General features: G+C 38.5%; 1 protein-coding gene across 4 annotated transcripts in view; it reads right to left on the bottom strand.

Moving 5' to 3' along the window:
- Positions 1 to 530: 530 nt before the first annotated feature.
- The window catches only part of Ganc (glucosidase alpha, neutral C), an 86,430-nt gene continuing 68,343 nt past the window's right edge, over positions 531 to 18,617 (bottom strand). For all 4 annotated transcript variants that reach the window (XM_076850613.2, XM_076850616.2, XM_076850614.2 and 1 more), the window contains exons 21-25: positions 9,083 to 9,157; positions 6,006 to 6,119; positions 4,353 to 4,465; positions 3,738 to 3,841; positions 531 to 2,588 (exon numbers count right to left, since the gene is read on the bottom strand). In XM_076850613.2, the coding sequence (XP_076706728.1) occupies positions 2,479 to 2,588; positions 3,738 to 3,841; positions 4,353 to 4,465; positions 6,006 to 6,119; positions 9,083 to 9,157 (516 nt within the window). In that variant the 3' untranslated portion in view covers positions 531 to 2,478. The remainder of the gene's footprint in view (positions 2,589 to 3,737; positions 3,842 to 4,352; positions 4,466 to 6,005; positions 6,120 to 9,082; positions 9,158 to 18,617) is intronic.

Genomic DNA, 18,617 nt, shown 5'->3' with positions numbered 1-18,617 from the left:
AATTTAAGTTTCTCACATAAAATCCTGTTTCCTGTGAAAACATATCAAGAATTAGCCACAAGATAACTGAATATTGGTAGGTCAACTCAGCTGCACATGGATCTCTGGTATATAGCTTTCCACATAGAAGGCAGGTAAAGTATGAGAAGCAATAAGAGCAGAAAACAAAAACACCAGACAATATTTCTCTGTTGTAAAATGTTTCAGTATAGATTTGGGTCAAGGCAGAGCATTTCCTCACTAACTTTAATAGTTCCTGTTTTCTTTCTTCCTCCAAAGATATTTTAATGGAATAACAGACATGAAATAAATGTTTTTCTAAAGATAGGTCTTAATTACTAAACTTCAATTGCTATTAAAAACCATTATTTAGGCCTGGGGATATAGCTTAATAGTAAAACATTTGCCAAGCATGTTTAAGGATATGGGTTCAATATCTAGCACCACAAACAGCAACAACAAAACCCCCATCATTAATAAAAATAACAATAACAACAATAAAACCCCATCATTTATATTAGGAAAGAGCATTGGTTTTCAGGCTATGTTTTATTTTAGGTTGGCAAGGGAAAACTGAAGCTAGTATTTATGACTTCAGTTAATTTAGGAGTCTTCTTTTTTCCTTAATTGCAAAACATACACAAATAGGAGTAAAGGATACACATGTAGCTATTTCAGCTTTCATTTGGTGCAAAATTCAAACCTCAACTAATACAATTAAACGTGACCATCAGAAATGTACAATGTTTACTGCATTTGGGTAGATTCCTATGTCAGAAAAATAAAATTAGAAATAAATACATGCTATCCTCACTTAAAAAATTTTTTTAGTTGTAGATGGATACCAATATCTTTATTTTTATTTGTTTATTTTTTATGTGGTGCTGAGGATTGAACCCAGGGCCTCATGCGTGTGAGGCAAGCACTCTACCACTGAGATACAACCCCAGTCTCCTTTATTCACTTTTTAATCAATATAATCTATCAGTTAACCAATCACAGCCAACAGTTACTGAAAGTCAAGTGTAAAGGTGCTCTAGCAGATATAAGAGAAATATAACATGCTTTTAAGGAACACAGAATCTATCAAGAAAAGACAGACATACTTGAGACATTATGGTACAATCCCTGAGAATGCATAATACACCACAATTATATGTGAGACAGCATTTCAGAGAATGGCAAAATCACTACTAATGGGCACTGAAGAGTTGGGGTGCTAGGGTGGTTACAGTGTGTGGAAAAGTGAGATTTGAATTGGGTCTGAAAGGGTGGTAAGATTTGTCTGGGTGGGGGGAGGATGCTGCAGCTCAGGGAAGGGAAGGCACAGAGGTGACATTTTAAGTAGCTAAGTGGAGGAAGACTGATAAGAAAGTGTGCATGCTGAGAGTACTGAGGAGTTGAGGCTGTTCCAACAGATGCTGTGGTAGGCAACAGAAAATTATTGGGGTCTCCAGAGCAGAGATCATTGTGATCCAACTGGTATGTTGTAATGTTCTATTCCATGCCAAGCTATATTGGAGCCTGAAGCAAAAGGAATAATAATCCTCAATAATCCTGAGGCTGTCTTTATAAAAGATTTTGATGTTTTGTTCAGCATGACTTTTACAATAATTACAATTTTTAAAAATAGTACATTAAAATACTTCTTATCATGCCTGAAGCAAGTGCCTCACTTGCCTTCTCCTATTCCCAGTCTTGTTCTCTATTTTTGAAGTTCAGTGGTGAGGACATGGGTATTTATTGCATTATTATTAATTAGAGCTTACTCATTTTTTTTAGAGCTTACTCATATTATCAATATCCATAGGCAAGTAGACAGTATTTAATAAAAACAATCAAATAATTTAAATTTTAAGAAGATTAATTTAGAACTTTTGAGCCTGAGAAGCAAGAAAGGGAAAATAATCCTTTGTGCTCCTGAGTAAATCTCTAGGGCAGAACAGGTCCCCACTGTTGTAGGGTATGCAGTACGCACAGAGAGGGTTATCTTAACCATGTTAATGTAGGCAAACGATAACTGTGGCACCAGACACTATTGTCCATTTGGAGACTGGGCAACTTCCCTACTGTAGCCAGAGTGAATCTGCCACATTGGCCTGAGGCAAGCCCAATAAATGGGCCACTTGGGTAGGCTTGGCACACCTAAAAATCCATCCAGTCCTGCTCAAAAAGAGGCCACTCACTGGCCCACAGAGCTTACCACAGGGCCATAGTCCAAGAGGCAAGGAAAATTCACCAATTCTATCAATGTCTCAGGGCTTTGTGGGTATGTAGGAAGAGTCGTATTTGTAAAAAAAATCATTAATCATCTTAAAATATGAAATCTATTGTCCATTAGTATATAAGTGACTAATGCAAGATTATTTTTAGCTAAGGAAACCAATTAGATTGCAGCACAAATCTTAAAAGAGGCCAAGGGAAGAACTGAAAAGATGCAGGCAGCTCCTTCTGAGCAACACCAGGGGAGCTTCTTTGTCATTTGATGTGGACCTCCCAGTCACAGCCAATATTCAGTGAAAGCTTCTCCAGGTTCAGGGTGGACGTTTTGGCACAATACATAAAAGTCACAGGCTGATCTTTACCATCTACATAGCAAGACAAAAAAAAGAGGAAAATTTTGACATATACTTAGGAGGGAAAAATATATTCTTCAAATCTGACATATTTTCTGACTCTATCATAAAAACTTACTTAGAAGAATCTAATTTTTGTGTGTGCATATGTGTGGTGCTGGGGATAGTATCTAGGGCCTTGCAGGCAACCTTGCCAGGCAAGCTCTCTACCCTAGCTACATATCTCGCCTGAGAATCTAATTTAATAGCACTTAATTTTTTAAAGTTATAGGTAGATATAATACCTTTATTTAATTTATTTATATGTGGTGCTGAGGATCGAACCCAATGCCTTACATGTGCTAGGTGAGCACTCTACCACTGAGCCACAACCCCAGCCCTAATAGCACTTTTTTTTAAGAGAGAGAGAGAGAATTTTTTAAATATTTATTTTTCAGTTTTCAGTGGACACAACATCTTTATTTTATTTTTATGTGGTGCTGAGGATTGAACCCAGCACCCCGCACATGCCAGGCGAGTGTGTTACCCCTTGAGCCACATCTCCAGCCCCCTAATAGCACTTTTACTCACGAATTTCTATGATTTTTTTTAAACTATGAAAAACCTTCATTGTTTTGAATACAGCCCTGGTTGAAAAGACAGTTTGACAAAGTGATGTGCCCAAGAAATTCAGTAGGTAAGGAAGGATATAATTCCCATCCTATGCCCCTCCATAAACTCCATCAACATGGGCAGGATTCACCAAGGCTTCAGATATCCAGATTTTTTAAAATTTGTTTTTTAGTTGTAGATGGACATAATACCTTTATTTTATTTATTTTTATGTGGTGCTGTAGATCAAACCCAGTGCCTCACATTTGCTAGGCAAGCGCTCTACCACTGTGCTCCAGCTCCAGCCCCCAGATATCTACAGATTAAAAAACTACTAAGTCAAGCCCCAAACAATTTCCCTTAAAAAAAAATAAGGCAGGAAGCAAGAAGAAAGACCAGAATGGTCTTACTCACTATAGAGACTAGAATACTTGACCTCCACCAGTAAGTGCAGAGTCCATTTGAGCTAGACTCATGTTAGTTTAGAAACTAAGCATTTCCTCATGGCAGACAGTTTCATGTTTACAAAAACAAATGCTGAGGTAATAACGAACTGAGGTAAGAACGAACCAGATGAGTGGGTAGTCACAGAAGATGGCTTCTTCCTGAGGCCTAAGAACAAGATCTGCTCCACCACACATTTGCTGAGATAACGACCCCTCTCATCTGCACAACTGGAATAGATATAAATGGATTTAGGAGAAGAAGGATGGGGATTTGAATTAGTCACAGGTCAAAATCTCTTATGAGTTCCCTTCCATCTGTCCCTATGGAGTCATGATTCATTCAGGGTCATATTGACTATGATGAAGAGATGAAAAGATGACTCTATGCCAAGGACTAACAAACCACTGGCCAAATCAATCTCCCTTTAACACCATTTGAGAAAATCACAGAAGTACACAAAAATCACAAATGTTACTGGGATATTGTAACAAATTATAAGAAATCAGGCACTTAATGAGTTGGTGGAAGGAATTATAAAAGCCCAAATTGCACTTTTTTTAGTTTTTAGGTAGTGGGGAATGAAATGAACATTAAAAAAGAAACACTCATGGAAGAGTAACTGAAAAATGTCCCAATTAATTTCTTTAAATAATAACTGAAAACAGCAATGCATTTATTTGAGGATGCCTAAATATAGTATAAGTTATTAAAAAAAACAGTTTCTTTAGCTGCTATTACCTGTTGATCAAAACACTGGAACAGAATGAAAATTTTCTGTGCAAGAATTGGTTTTGGTGGAGATACTGAAATGAATGGCCATCGTCGAGATATAACTCCCCCACTGCAGAACCCTGTTAAGTGAATCAGGGAACATGTTTTATGTAATAGGAAAAGAATGTCAGCTCCCAAAGGGACATAATTTTGAAAATGTGAAAACTTATGTCAAACAAAAACTTAGATTTGCTACAGTTTGAATATGGAATGTCCCCAAAGTCCAATGTGTTGGTCCTCAGCCCATGGTGTTATTGAGAGGCACAGGAACATTTAAAAAGTGGGATATAGTGGTGGTCTTCAGGTCATTGGGATTGTGCCTTTTGAAGGAGACTGTGGGGACCCCTGGGTGGCTCTGCTCTGCCATGTATTCCCCATCATGATGTGCTACCTCAGGCCCAAAAGCAATGAGGCCAACTGAAATATTTTCCAAAAGTGAGCTAAAATAACCCTTTTATTTTTATAAGTTAATTATCTCAGGTATTTGTTTTAGCATAGAAAGTTAACTAGCAATATTTAAGCTGCACAAAGTAGTCATACAAATATCTAATATATTCAATACCCAATCACTCTCAAATAGATAATGAAACAATATGAATAGAGAAGTCACATAAGAGGTGCATGAAGAATTAAACCTTGTTGGAAAAAATTTAAACTATGAAGTATGGTCAGGGGCATCCCTGAAAACACTATCCCAGAATGTGACAACAAGGTCAAGAAGGTTCACAGAATGAAACTGATGTTAAAAAAAAATCAGAATATAATGGATGAGGATCAATTATCTCTAGATCTTGCATTTCGAGAAAGGTTTCTGGTGCCTACTCTTTTCGGCAGAAGGGCCCCTTTGCATATCATATAATGTCATAGCACTCCATAAGGCAGATTAAGATTATTGGCAATACTTGATGTGCAATGGATCTCTAGTATTTTGCATTTATTCTGGGATTTCACATGGGTCCCAAATCCCTAGTTTGGCCCACAAAGACATGCCTAAATGAAACAGAAAAGAAAGCTATAACTTAATTATTTTACAATGCTAATATAAATAAGGGTAAGTATTATTATAATACGAGTAAAAATTTATATTTGGCCCTATATTTTGGCACATGGCCAGGAGAGAAATCTGATACAGGTTTCATATGGCTTAAAGATCTTCTCAAAAGGACAAATCAGATCTCGATCCTACCAGGCTTTACTCAGGGAGATTTCAGTTGTTTGAGTTACCTGATGAGAAGTCATTTAGTGGGGTTGGGGTCCCTGAAATGGTCCATAATCACAGGTACCCTTCTGTGAGAGAATGAGTTTCAGAGCTAATACACAGCCTATGATCTAATGAGCTTTTAGCCCAGCAGTAATCACTGCTCAGCTAAAAAGAACCAACAGTCAACTGTTCAAGAAAGACATTTTCCTCTTTCCCCAAGTTCTTTTAAGACAATTCCAAGAAGGGCAGACTAGCTAGGCAATAATTCAGAAATTATTTAAAACTTTGATTTCTAGATAAACACTAGAAGTACCTATCTCCATAGGTGGGGCTCACCACTTTTACATGCTATCAGACTTTTTGAAAGACTATAAAGAGACACAGAACTAATAAAAAGTGTAACCTGTTTTCCCAAATACCTCAGTGCTGATGGCAACCTGGAGTCCAAATGAGGAATTAGTCATCCAGCCTGTGGATTTTCCTATAGTTGTCTTTATTGGTACCACACTTCCACCGCGTTGAAATACTGGTATCTACAGCAGAGCAACAATATCAGGAAAGGTATTTATATAAAGAAATTTCAAAGTAGAATTTAAAAATATTTCATTATATAAGATTCCACTTGTACAAGTACAGACTCTAGGGCAAGATAAATTTGTGGGCACAGAGGTAGTATATGTGGGGATCCTGGCATTAAAAGGAAAGAGCACAACAACAAAAAAATGGTTCACTTTCCAATTATTAGGGAAGCTGACTACCCTTCATTAATTTATCACATATACTTGTTTTTGCTGCTTTTTCTTTTTCTTTTCTTGTTTTCTTTGCAGATTGGGAACTGAATCCACGGTCCTGCACATGAAGGCAAGTGCTCTACCACTGAGCTTCATCCTTAGCCCTTTGTGGGACGGAGTCTTGCTAAGTTGTCCAGGCTGGCCTAGAACCTGTGATTCAGCCTCCTATGTAGCTAGGATTACAGGTGTGCACTAACATGTCCAGCTACTGTTTTTTCTTTTAAATGATGAATTTTATTTTGCACACTCTATAACTGGCCTTTCCTATGTTGTAGTTTAACATTCTCATAAATTATTATAAACATGTTTACTTCTAGAGCCTTGCTAAAGACTTAATTTTTCTAAGTGTATGTATATGTATATGTATATGTATATGTGTATGTATATGTATATGTGTATGTATATGTATATGTATATGTATATGTATATGTATATGTAAAGTATTTCTTGGTTTGGGGAGATGACTTTTGTTCTTTATCACTGCACCAGAATACTTTTTGCTCTCTGTTTCTCTGGATCGCCAGAATGACTGACTCAATTCTGAGGGTAGATTTGTGAAACTGCTTCTGTTATAGCTGGGCATGGTGGTGCATACCTGTAATCCCAGAGGCCCAGGAGGCTGAGGCAGGAGGATTACAAGCCCGAGGCCAGCCTCAGCATCTGAGCAAGGCCCTCACCAATTTAGGGAGACCCTATTCAAAAAAATAAAAAGGGCTGAGCATGTGGCTCAGTGATAAGGTACCTCTGGGTTCAATCCCCAGTACCCCCCTCCAAAAAAAAAAGAAAAAAAAAAAAAAAACCTCAACCACCACCTAAAAAGCAAACACCCCGCCCTCAACTGCTTTTCTTATACATATCATCAAGGGTAATTTAAGTGATTCTAACAACATCATGTGGGCATGGCCCTCAGCTCTCAATCTTCTGGAATGCCACTTGGCAGGGAAAGCCTGGTAAGAATCACATGAGGACTTGTACTTTGCTGTGGTAAAGTGTTAGCAAGGAGAAGAGTAGAAGAACATATATGAAGTTGATAGTGAGGATGAAGTAGTTAAAATGTCCCCCATACCTAATTCCCAGTAGGCAACAAGAAGTAAAGAACATCTTATTCCTCCCCCCACATCTCCCTCTCTAATTGGCCAATCTCTCTGTTCTGTTTTTCTTCATTTTTTTTGGCTTGTTTGTTTGTTTTTAAGAGCACAGTGTTAAGTTAAAGTGGAATGGGCTCTAGATGAGGAATCAGCAGACTTGGGAGCTTGTCTCATTTCTCCCAAGATTTCTCCTACAATCCAGCTGTCATCCTGGACAGATAAGTTACCCGTAAGTGTAAGGTATTTAAGTAGATGATTATTAAGGTTTTTATCTAGATCTGAAAGTTAATATCCAAAATAACTTTCTTTGTTTTTAATACCCTTATTTTATTTATTTATTTTTATATGGTGCTGAGGATCAAACCCAGTGCCTCACATGTACAAGTCAAGTATTCCGTCACTAAGCCACCACCCAGCCCCTGAAATTATATTCTTTATAAAAAATCACTGCTGATAATTTAAAAAAAATCACATCACTGCCTATTTATCAATCTTCACCCTACTCAGGGACTATGGTAGTGCTTATGATTTAGCTACAGGAAGGAACTTCCCTTTGGAAACTCAAAACAGCTTGGATAGGCAGGCCCCTTTGATGCTAACATCATACTGATATTACTCCCTTGGGCTGAGAGGCCCAGGATCATGCCTGAAAATTCATGTTTTTAACTTAGTCTTGTAGAAGGACATTCTATATGAAATGCGTTATAATCACTGCATTTTCTGTTTTTAGTATTACTTTTCTTAGACACACAAATGTAAACATATGGGTAAGAGTTGGTTTTATCCCCGATATTTCATACCATGAAATCTGAGTACATATATTTTAAGACATTTTTCTTCACATTTTAACAGCATTATTGATATAATCATATATATTTCACATTTAGAGTATATAGTTAAACAGGCTTCAGGATATTGGTCTTGCAACCCTCACCACTATTGATTTTAGAATATTCTGATACCCAAAAAAGAAATCTGTACCAAGTAGCAGTCACTCTTCATCATACCCCAATTCCTTGCCCTGCCCCAGCCCTAAGCAACTACTTACTAATCTACTTTCCATTTCTATATGTATATGTTATTATGCAGAACACTAACATTCTTGGTTTTATGATACAGGCACACAATATAGACTGAAGGTCAGTATCCCCCTAAAATTCATTTGTTGAAGTCCAGTCCCCAAGGTGATTATATTTGGAGATAGGACCTCTTTGGAGATGATTATGTAAAATGAGATCACAGTGGTGAGGCCCTGATATGATAGGAACAGTGTCTTTATAAGAAGAGACAGGAAGGGATTAGGGCTGGGGCTCAGTGGTAGAGTACTTGCCTAGCACATGTGAAGCACTGGCTTGGATCCTCAGTACCACACAAAAATAAAGGTATTGGGTCCATTTATAACTAGAAATATACTTTTAAAAAAAGGAGAGACAGAAAGAAGTGCCTCATTAGGAACTGCATCAACTGGCATTCTCATCTGATCTGGAAATAGAAATTTCACAATTGTGAGGAAATTAATTTCTGCTGTTTAAGCCACCAAGTTGGTGGTATTTTGTCACAGCAATCAGAGCAGACAAATACAACACAGGTAGAAATAATAGTCTGAAAATAACTTACAGTATCCAAGGCAACTGGAATTTTCACGGTACATCCTCCTTTCCAATGAGCAAATGTCTTAGAGTGATACCAGATCTAAAACAGACCCCAGTGAGAAAGAGTTTATGAGCAATTCTGCTCACAACTTACTCATTACAATATTCACTTAACTGCATTTCAAATAACCAGAAACTAAAATAAATGGAGATAAGTGGGGGTTTTTTGTTTGTTTTTGTTTCATTGTGGTATGGGGAAGTATTTTTTTTAATTATTTATTTATTTGGGAGGGTACTGGGGATTGAACCCAGAAGCGCTTTACCACTGAGCTACATCTCCAGCACTTTTTTTTTTTTTTTTTAAATCTTGGGTAGAAGTTAGGAAGAATATATGTTTTTAAGAAGATCTGAAAGAGTGGGACTTGATGGCTCATGGTTATGATCATAGCTATTCAGGCAGCTGAGGCAGAACAAGTTCAAGTTTGAGGCCAAGCCGAGCTACTCAGTATAACTCTGACTCAAAATAAAATAAAAAGGACTGAGGATATAGCTCAGAGGCAGATGCTTGCCAAGCACGTCCATGGACCTGGAATTGATCTCTAACATGAAAGGGAGGGAGGGAGGGAGGAGGGAAGGAAGGAAGGAAGGAAGGAAGGAGCAAATCTCAAGGGACTATGACTAATTAATTTAATAAAGGTCATTTGTGTTGAGAGCCACAGCCGAAGGGGCCCCAGCAAACTTCCAGCTGCCAGCAAACTTCCAGCTGCCAGCTGATGATTGGCTCACAGCGGCCCCAGCAACTTCTAGCTGCCAACTGATTGGCTCCTCTGTGGTGATGCTCATTGGGCTGTTTCCCCGCCCTTTCAGACCATGGAGCTGCTCATTGGGGGACTTTTTTTGGCTCCGCCCAGGCGACCCAGCCAATCGGCCTCAAGAGCAGGAGGAGTGGGGGAGGTTGAGAGGCTTGTGGGAAGCCGGTGGTGGCAGTTGGGCTCTGAAGGTTTTTTCCTGAGGAAGGAAGGAGCAAATCTCAAGGGACTATGACTAATTAATTTAATAAAGGTCATTTGTTTGCCCATCTGTACATTCAAAAGTATTACACCTGTAACCCCAGCAGCTCAGGAGGCTGAGACAGGAGGATCATAGTTCAAAGCCAGCCTCAGCAACAGCGAGGTATTAAGTAACTCAGTGAGACCCTGTCTCCAAGTAAAATTCAAATAGGGCTGGGGATGAGGCTCAGTGGTTGAGTTTCCCTGAGTTCAATCTCTGGTGCCAAAAGAAAAAAGTTATTTGCTAAACAACATAACCACTATGCCAGGTGCTCGACATACATGATAATTAAGATGTCTAATGAGTGAAAAGGCAGTCCTTGACCTCCTGGGTTTAATAGCCCACTTGGCTTATAAAAACTTAGTGCTTCTAGCAGTAAATAAGATGACAAAATAGAAAAAAATAACCAAAATAAAGAAAAGCACGTTGCAGGTAAAGAGATTGCAAATGAGGCAGCAGAAAAGGAAAATACCAGAGAAAGAATAGATCTGGGACAAAAACAAATTGAAACATGGATTACTAATATGGTATCACTTTTTTACATAGTATAATTCAGAGCTAAGGTTCTAATTCTTATGTAAGATCTCTATCATGAGGGAGTCAGTTGCTGAAGTATCAAAAAGAGCCTATAAAGTAATTTGATGGAATAAGCCCTTAAGATATCATTAGAGGAAGTAACCACCGCCACTCTCCGAAAGATTGCAACAAGAAAACAGGTGTGTGCCCGCCCCGTGGCTACAGATGGCAGGGCGCCACCGAGAAGCGGCCAGCAAGCAGAGAGAAACGTGGCTGCAGATCTGTGGAATCCTGCCGGCTGAGCCCGCACTGAGCCCCGGGCTGAGTTCGAGATTTCAGACGGGGAAGGAAGAGGTACAGTTCTATCCCCCACAACGGAAACTCCACCAAGGAAACCAGCGGCCACCATCTTGGAGAGCTGAAGTAACCACCGCCACTCTCTGACAGATTGCAACAATAAAACAGGTGCGTGTTACTGAGCTCATCTCCCATACAGTGGGGAATTCGAATAAAATCTCTCCTAGGCTTTCCAGGGGAGGGATTATCAGAGCGAGCCTGCATAAAGACTCCGGGAAAACTAGAGACACCTGACCTTCAACTCCCCCTCCCATCAGTGGCGAAAACAAAACTTGTCTTGCCAGCGCTGGGAGAGGGGCAAGCAGGAAAAAAATCAAAACAATAGAGTGCTGGGGTTCCCAATAGCCACCCTCCACACCCAACAAACAGCAGGCCCAGAGTACAGTTTGAACTGCCAAGAGGCATCACTCAGGGGAAATCTGGTCTAGCGGGAGAAACCAGGACTAACAGGAGAAACCAGGGGACTAGAGGCCAGGCCCACCCGACCGGGTGGAGGGAGACCGCACAACCGCCGCCGACAGTCCACCCGCGGCTCTCGTGACTGGGCGGCTGGAGGCCGCCCGCCCGCTGGCGACCGACCGTGCGACTGGGCGGCTAGAGATCGCCCTGCCCGCCGGTGACCAGGAGCTAAAACCAACCAGAGACAGTCCAGTCCCATCCCCCGATTCAGAAACCCCGGCAAGGAGCGTGGGGCCCGCCATAGCAGAGAGGTGACATCACTGGAGCTCGGCCGTTGGAATTCCTTCCCAGTGGAATCCACTTTAGCAGGCATAGTCTACCAACACAAAGGAGAGACAACAGAGATATACAAAACCAAAACAAATCTATAGAAGAGAGCAGAAACACAGCAATCAAATAGAGCTGGAAAGTAACGTGAACATTATGAAAAAAACAAGGGAAAAAAGGAGTACAAACAATGCAGGACAACTTAAATCTACAGGAGGACCTAGAAGCATCAGAAACATGGATAGGAAAAGAACTCAAGGCATACCTAACTCAGATGGAAAGGAATATTAGAGAAGACATGAGACAGCAAGTCCAAGCAATAAAAGTATATTTTGAAAATGAATTAAACAAACAAATTCAAATGGCAAAGAACGAGCTTTACCAGGAGATAGAGATCTTAAAAAAAATCAAACAGTAATCCTAGAAATGCAGGAAATTATAAACCAAATTAAAAACTCAAACGAGAATATTACAAATAGACTAGATCAAGTAGAAGTCAGAACATCAGATAATGAAGACAAAGTTTATCAACTTGAAAAGAATATAATCAACACAGAAAAGATGCTTAAATCCCACGAGCAATCTATTCAAGAGATATGGGATGTCATAAAAAAAACAAATTTGAGAGTCATCGGGATAGAAGAAGGCATAGAGAATCAAACCAAAGGAATGGACAACCTATTAAATGAAATAATTCTAGAAAACTTCCCAGAGATGAAAGATGGAATGGATTGCCAAATCCTGGAAGCCTACAGGACCCCAAACATTCAAAAACTGTAATAGACCAACTCCAAGACATATAATTATGAAGACAGCCAACATACAGAACAAGGAGAGAATATTAAAAGCTATGAGAGAAAGGAGGCAGATTACATTCAGGGGTAAACCAATTAGGTTAACGACTGATTTTTTCATCACAGACTTTGAAAGCGAGAAGATCCTGGAACAATGTATTTCAAACGCTGAAACATAATGGATTCCAACCAAGAATACTGTATCCAGCAAAATTAAGTTTCAGATTTGACAATGAAATTAAAATTTTCCACAATAAACAAAAGCTAAAAGAATTCGCAGCCAGAAAACCAGCACTGCAAAGCATTTTGAGCAAAATACTACAAGAAGACGAATTGAAAAATAGTGCCCAAAACCAACAGCGGGAGGTATCTCAGTAAATGGGGAGGAAAATAACCAAAAAGTAAAAACTAGCCAAACTAAATAAATAAATAAAGAAACATGACTGGAAGTACAAATCATATTTCAATTGTAACCTTAAATGTTAATGGCCTAAACTCACCAATCAAGAGACATAGGCTAGTAAACTGGATCAAAAAAACAAATCCAACAATATGCTGCCTTCAGGAGACTCATATGATAGGAAAAGACATACACAGGCTGAAGATAAAAGGTTGGGAAAAATCATACCACTCACATGGCCCTCGGAAGCAAGCAGGAGTGGCCATACTCATATTGAATAAAATCAACTTCAAACCTAAGTTAATAAAAAGGGATAAAGAAGGACACTATATACTGTTAAAAGGAACCATCCACCAACAAGACATAACAATTATCAATTTGTATACACCAAACAATGGTGCTGCAACTTTCATAAAACAAACTCTCCTCAAGTTCAAAAGTCAAATAGACTACAACACAATAATTATGGGTGACTTCAACATACCGCTCTCGCCATTAGACAAAAGCTGAATAAAGAAACTATAGAACTCAATAGTACAATCAATAACCTAGACTTAACCGACATATATAGAATATATCAGCCATCATCAAGTGGATACATGTTCTTCTCAGCAGCACATGGATCCTACTCAAAGATAGACCATATATTATGCCATAGGGCAACTCTTAGTAAATATAAAGGCGTGGAGATAATACCATGCACCATATCTGATCATAATGGAATGAAACAGGAAATCAATGATAAAAGAAGGAAGGAAAAATCCTACATCACATGGAAAATGAACAATATGTTACTGAATGATCAATGGGTTACAGAAGACATAAAGGAGGAGATAAAAAAATTCTTAGAGACAAATGACAATACAGACACAACATACTGGAATCTATGGGACACAATGAAAGCAGTTTTAAGAGGGAAATTCATTTCTTGGAGTTCTTTCCTCAAAAAAAGAAAAAACCAACAAATAAATGAACTCACACTACACCTCAAAAACCTAGAAAAGGAAGAGCAAAACAACAGCAAATGTAGTAGAAGACAAGAAATAATTAAAATTAGAGCAGAAATCAACAAAATTGAAACAAAAAAACATTGAAAAAATTGAAAAAACTAAAAGTTGGTTCTTTGAAAAAATAAATAAGATTGACAGGCCCTTAGCCATGCTAACGAAGAGAAGAACAGAGAGAACTCAAATTACTAACATACGGGATGAAAAAAGGCAATATCATAACAGACACTACAGAAATACAGAAGATAATTAGAAAGTATTTTGAAACCCTATATTCCAATAAAATAGAAGATAGTGAAGATATCGATAAATTTCTTAAGTCATACGATCTGCCCAGATTGAGTCAGGAAGACACACACAATTTAAACAGACCAATAACAAAGGAAGAAATAGAAGAAGCCATCAAAAAACTACCAACCAAAAAAAGCCCTGGACCGGATGGATATACAGCGGAGTTCTACAAAACCTTCAAAGAAGAATTAATACCAATACTTTTCAAGCTATTTCAAGAAATAGAAAAAGAAGGAGTTCTTCCAAATTCATTCTATGAGGCCAACATCACCCTGATCCCAAAACCAGACAAAGACACTTCAAAGAAAGAAAACTCAGACCAATATCTCTAATGAACTTGGATGCAAAAATTCTAAATAAAATCCTGGCGAATCGAATACAAAAGCATATCAAAAAAACTGTGCATCATGATCAAGTAGGATTCATCCCTCGGATGCAAGGCTGGTTCAATATACAGAAATCAATAAATGTAATCCACCACATCAATAGACTTAAAGACAAGAACCATATGATCATCTTGATAGATGCAGAAAAAGCATTCGACAAAGTACAGCATCCCTTTATGTTCAAAACACTAGAAAAACTAGGGATAACAGGAACTTACCTCAACATGGTAAAAGCTATATATGCTAAACCTCAGGCTAGCATCATCCTAAATGGAGAAAAACTGAAGGCATTCCCTCTAAAATCTGGAACAAGACAGGGATGCCCTCTATCACCACTTCTATTCAATTTAGTTCTTGAAATACTAGCCAGAGCTGTATTAGCTGTCTAATTAGACAGACAAAAGAAATTAAAGGCATAAAAATAGGAAAAGAAGAACTTAAATTATTGCTATTTGTGGATGACATGATAATATATTTAACAGACCCAAAAGGGTCTACAAAGAAACTGCTAGAGTTAATAAATGAATTCAGCAAAGTGGCAGGATATAAAATCAACACGCATAAATCAAAGGCATTCCTGTATATCAGCAACAAAACTTCTGAAATGGAAATGAGGAAAACCACTCCATTCACAATATCCTCAAAGAAAATAAGATACTTGGGAATCAACCTAACAAAATAGGTGAAAGATTTATACAATGAAAACTACAGAACCCTAAAGAGAGAGAGAGAAGAAGATCTTAGAAGATGGAAAAATGTACCCTGTTCATGGATAGGCAGAACTAACATCATCAAAATGGCAATATTACCCAAAGTTCTCTACAGGTTTAATGTGATGCCAATCAAAATCCCAAAGGCATTTCTTGTAGAAATAGATAAAGCAATCATGAAATTTATATGGAAAAATAAAAGACCCAGAATAGCAAAAGCAATTCTAAGCAGGAAGTGTGAATCTGGAGGTATAGCGATACCAGAGTTCAAACTGTACTACAAAGCAATAGTTAAAAAACAGCGTGGTACTGGTACCAAAACAGACGGGTGGACCAATGGTACAGAATAGAGGACACAGAAACCAATCCACAAAAGTACAACTTTCTTATATTTGATAAAGGAGCTAAAAGCATGCAACGGAGGAAGGATAGCATCTTCAACAAATGGTGCTGGGAACATTGGAAATCCATTTGCAACAAAATGAAACTGAATCCCTTTCTCTCTCCATGCACAAAAGTTAACTCGAAATGGATCAAGGAGCTAGATATCAAATCAGAGACACTGCGTCTGATAGAAGAAAAAGTTGGCTATGATCTACATACTGTGGGGTCAGGCTCCAAATTCCTTAGTAGGATGCCCATAGCCCAAGAGTTAATAACAAGAATAAACAAATGGGACTTACTTAAACTAAAAAGTTTTTTCTCAGCAAGAGAAACAATAAGAGAGGTAAATAGAGAGCCTACATCCTGGGAACAAATTTTTACCCCTCACACTTCAGATAGAGCCCTAATATCCAGAATATACAAAGAACTCAAAAAATTAAACAATAAGATAACAAATAACCCAATCTACAAATGGGCCAAGGACCTGAACAGACACTTCACAGAGGAGGACATACAATCAATCAATAAGTACATGAAAAAATGCTCACCATCTCTAGCAGTCAGAGAAATGCAAATCAAAACCACCCTAAGATACCATCTCACTCCAGTAAGATTGGCAGCCATTATGAAGTCAAACAACAATAAGTGTTGACGAGGATGTGGGGAAAAGGGTACACTTGTACACTGCTGGTGGGACTGCAAATTGGTGAGGCCAATTTGGAAAGCAGTATGGAGATTCCTGGGAAAGCTAGGAATGGATCCATCATTTGACCCAGCTATTGCCCTTCTTAGACTATTCCCTGAGGATCTTAAAAGAGCGTACTATAGGGATACTGCCACATCAATGATCATATCGGCACAATTCACAATAGCTAGACTGTGGAACCAACCTAGATGCCCTTCAATAGATGAATGGATAAAAAAAATGTGGCATCTATACACAATGGAGTATTACGCAGCACTAAAAAATGACAAAATCATAGAATTTGCAGGGAAATGGATGGCATTAGAACAGATTATGCTAAGTGAAGCTAGCCAATCCTTAAAAAACAAATGCCAAATGTCTTCTTTGATATAAAGAGAGAAACTAAGAACAGAACAGGGAGGAAGAGCATGAGGAAAAGATTAACATTAAACAAAGACGAGTGGGGGGACAGAAAGGGAGAGAGAAGGGAAAGCATATGGAAATGGTAGGAGACCCTCAATGTTACACAAAATTACATATAAGAGGTTGTGAGGGGAAAGGTGGGGAAACAAGGGAGAGAATTGAACAACAGCAGATGAGGTAGAGAGGGAAGATGGGAGGGGAGGGGTGGGGGGATAGTAGGGGATAGGAAAGGTAGCAGAATACAACAGTCACTAATATGCCATTATGTAAAAATGTGAGTGTGTAACCGATGTGATTCTGCAATTTATATTTGGGGTAAAAATGGGAGTTCATAATCCAATTGAGTCAAATGTATGTAAGATGATATATCATGAGCTTTGTAATGTTTTGAACAACCAATAAAAAAAATAGTTAATACAGAAAAAAAATAAAAATAAGATATCATTAGAAGGAGCATGAAAACAAAAACTTTATTTTCTCTCTTTTAGCCAGTATACTTTCTGGCAGCCAGTGTTGCAAGTTCACCTTGTGGGATTACCACATCCTTTATATAGCACAGTTGTTGAGTCTGTTACCATCCTGTTGTGAAGGTGACAAATCATTGCTAATGATTTGACCATCATTAGCAATAGTGAACGCTTTTATTTTGGGGGGTTGGGGGGATTACTGGGGACTAAATCCAGGGATGCTTAACCACAGAGTCACATCCCCAGTCCCTTTTATTTTTTTTAAATTTTGAGAATTTTGAGACACGGTCTTAATAAGTTGCTTAGGATCTCACTAAGCTGCTGAGGCTGGCTTTGAACTTGCAATCCTCCTACCTCAGCTCCTGAGCTGCTGAAATTATAGGCATGTGCCACTGTGCCCAGCTGCCACAGTGAACTCTTAATTCAACAGGGTCAAACCTACTGCAGTCATGATATATTATTCTTGATTGGATTCAATTTATTAATATTTTGTCAAGGATTTTTGAGTCTGTGTTTGTAAGAACATTAGCTTGTTTTCTTTATGTTTCTTTTATATGTCATTCTCTGGCTTTCTCTCTTTCCTCTCTAGCTAATCCCAGTAGCTTCAGATAAAGAATTGGTGGGGATAAAAGGTAAACTGATTCAAACAAGGTTTGAGCATTGTCTTGTCTACCACCATAACTGATTAAAATGAGAGATACAAGGTTTGTGCTTTGGTGCCATATCCAAAGATCTCCAATTTAGGAAGGGTATAATAGTATAAAATTCCACAAAGGACCAAACCCAGAACTCAGTCCCAGGTTCCTAAGGAAGTTCTTGCTGAGTGCCAACTATATACCAGGTATTCACTTAGTTGCTGGAGATGCAATAGTGAACCTAACAGATGAAAACCACTGCCTTCAAGGAGCTCACATTCCAACAGGAGAGGTACATAATAAGAAAATAAGTAAATATACAGAATGTTAGATGGTGGCAAGTCCTGTGAAGAAAGAGAAAGGCTGGAGAGGCCTAGGGAGCACCAGGAGCAATGAGAGAAGTCTATAAACTTACACAGGTGGTCAGAGACAGCTTTGCTGATGAGATATTTGAGCCCAGACTTGGAGGAGAGGAGATGGGCCCCATATAAATATGGGTAAGAGTGACAGTGTGAACTTCAGACAGCCTGCTCATTTAATGTGAAGTGTACTGGCCAGCCAGTCAAGATAAAGAAGCAGGTCTGGCAAGAATTTTTCTGGCTTTTTTACCCAGCATTTGTGAAGATGTTGCAAGAGAAACAATCACAGAACATTCTGATAAAAAATGAAGGAATATAGTTCAAAGTCACAACAATGTGTTTGCAATGATGAATCATTAGTAAAAATTCT

Source organism: Callospermophilus lateralis, chromosome 3 (assembly GCF_048772815.1).
Source record: "Callospermophilus lateralis isolate mCalLat2 chromosome 3, mCalLat2.hap1, whole genome shotgun sequence".
NCBI classification, from domain to species: domain Eukaryota; kingdom Metazoa; phylum Chordata; class Mammalia; order Rodentia; family Sciuridae; genus Callospermophilus; species Callospermophilus lateralis.
This window is presented reverse-complemented; position numbering and strand designations above follow the sequence as displayed.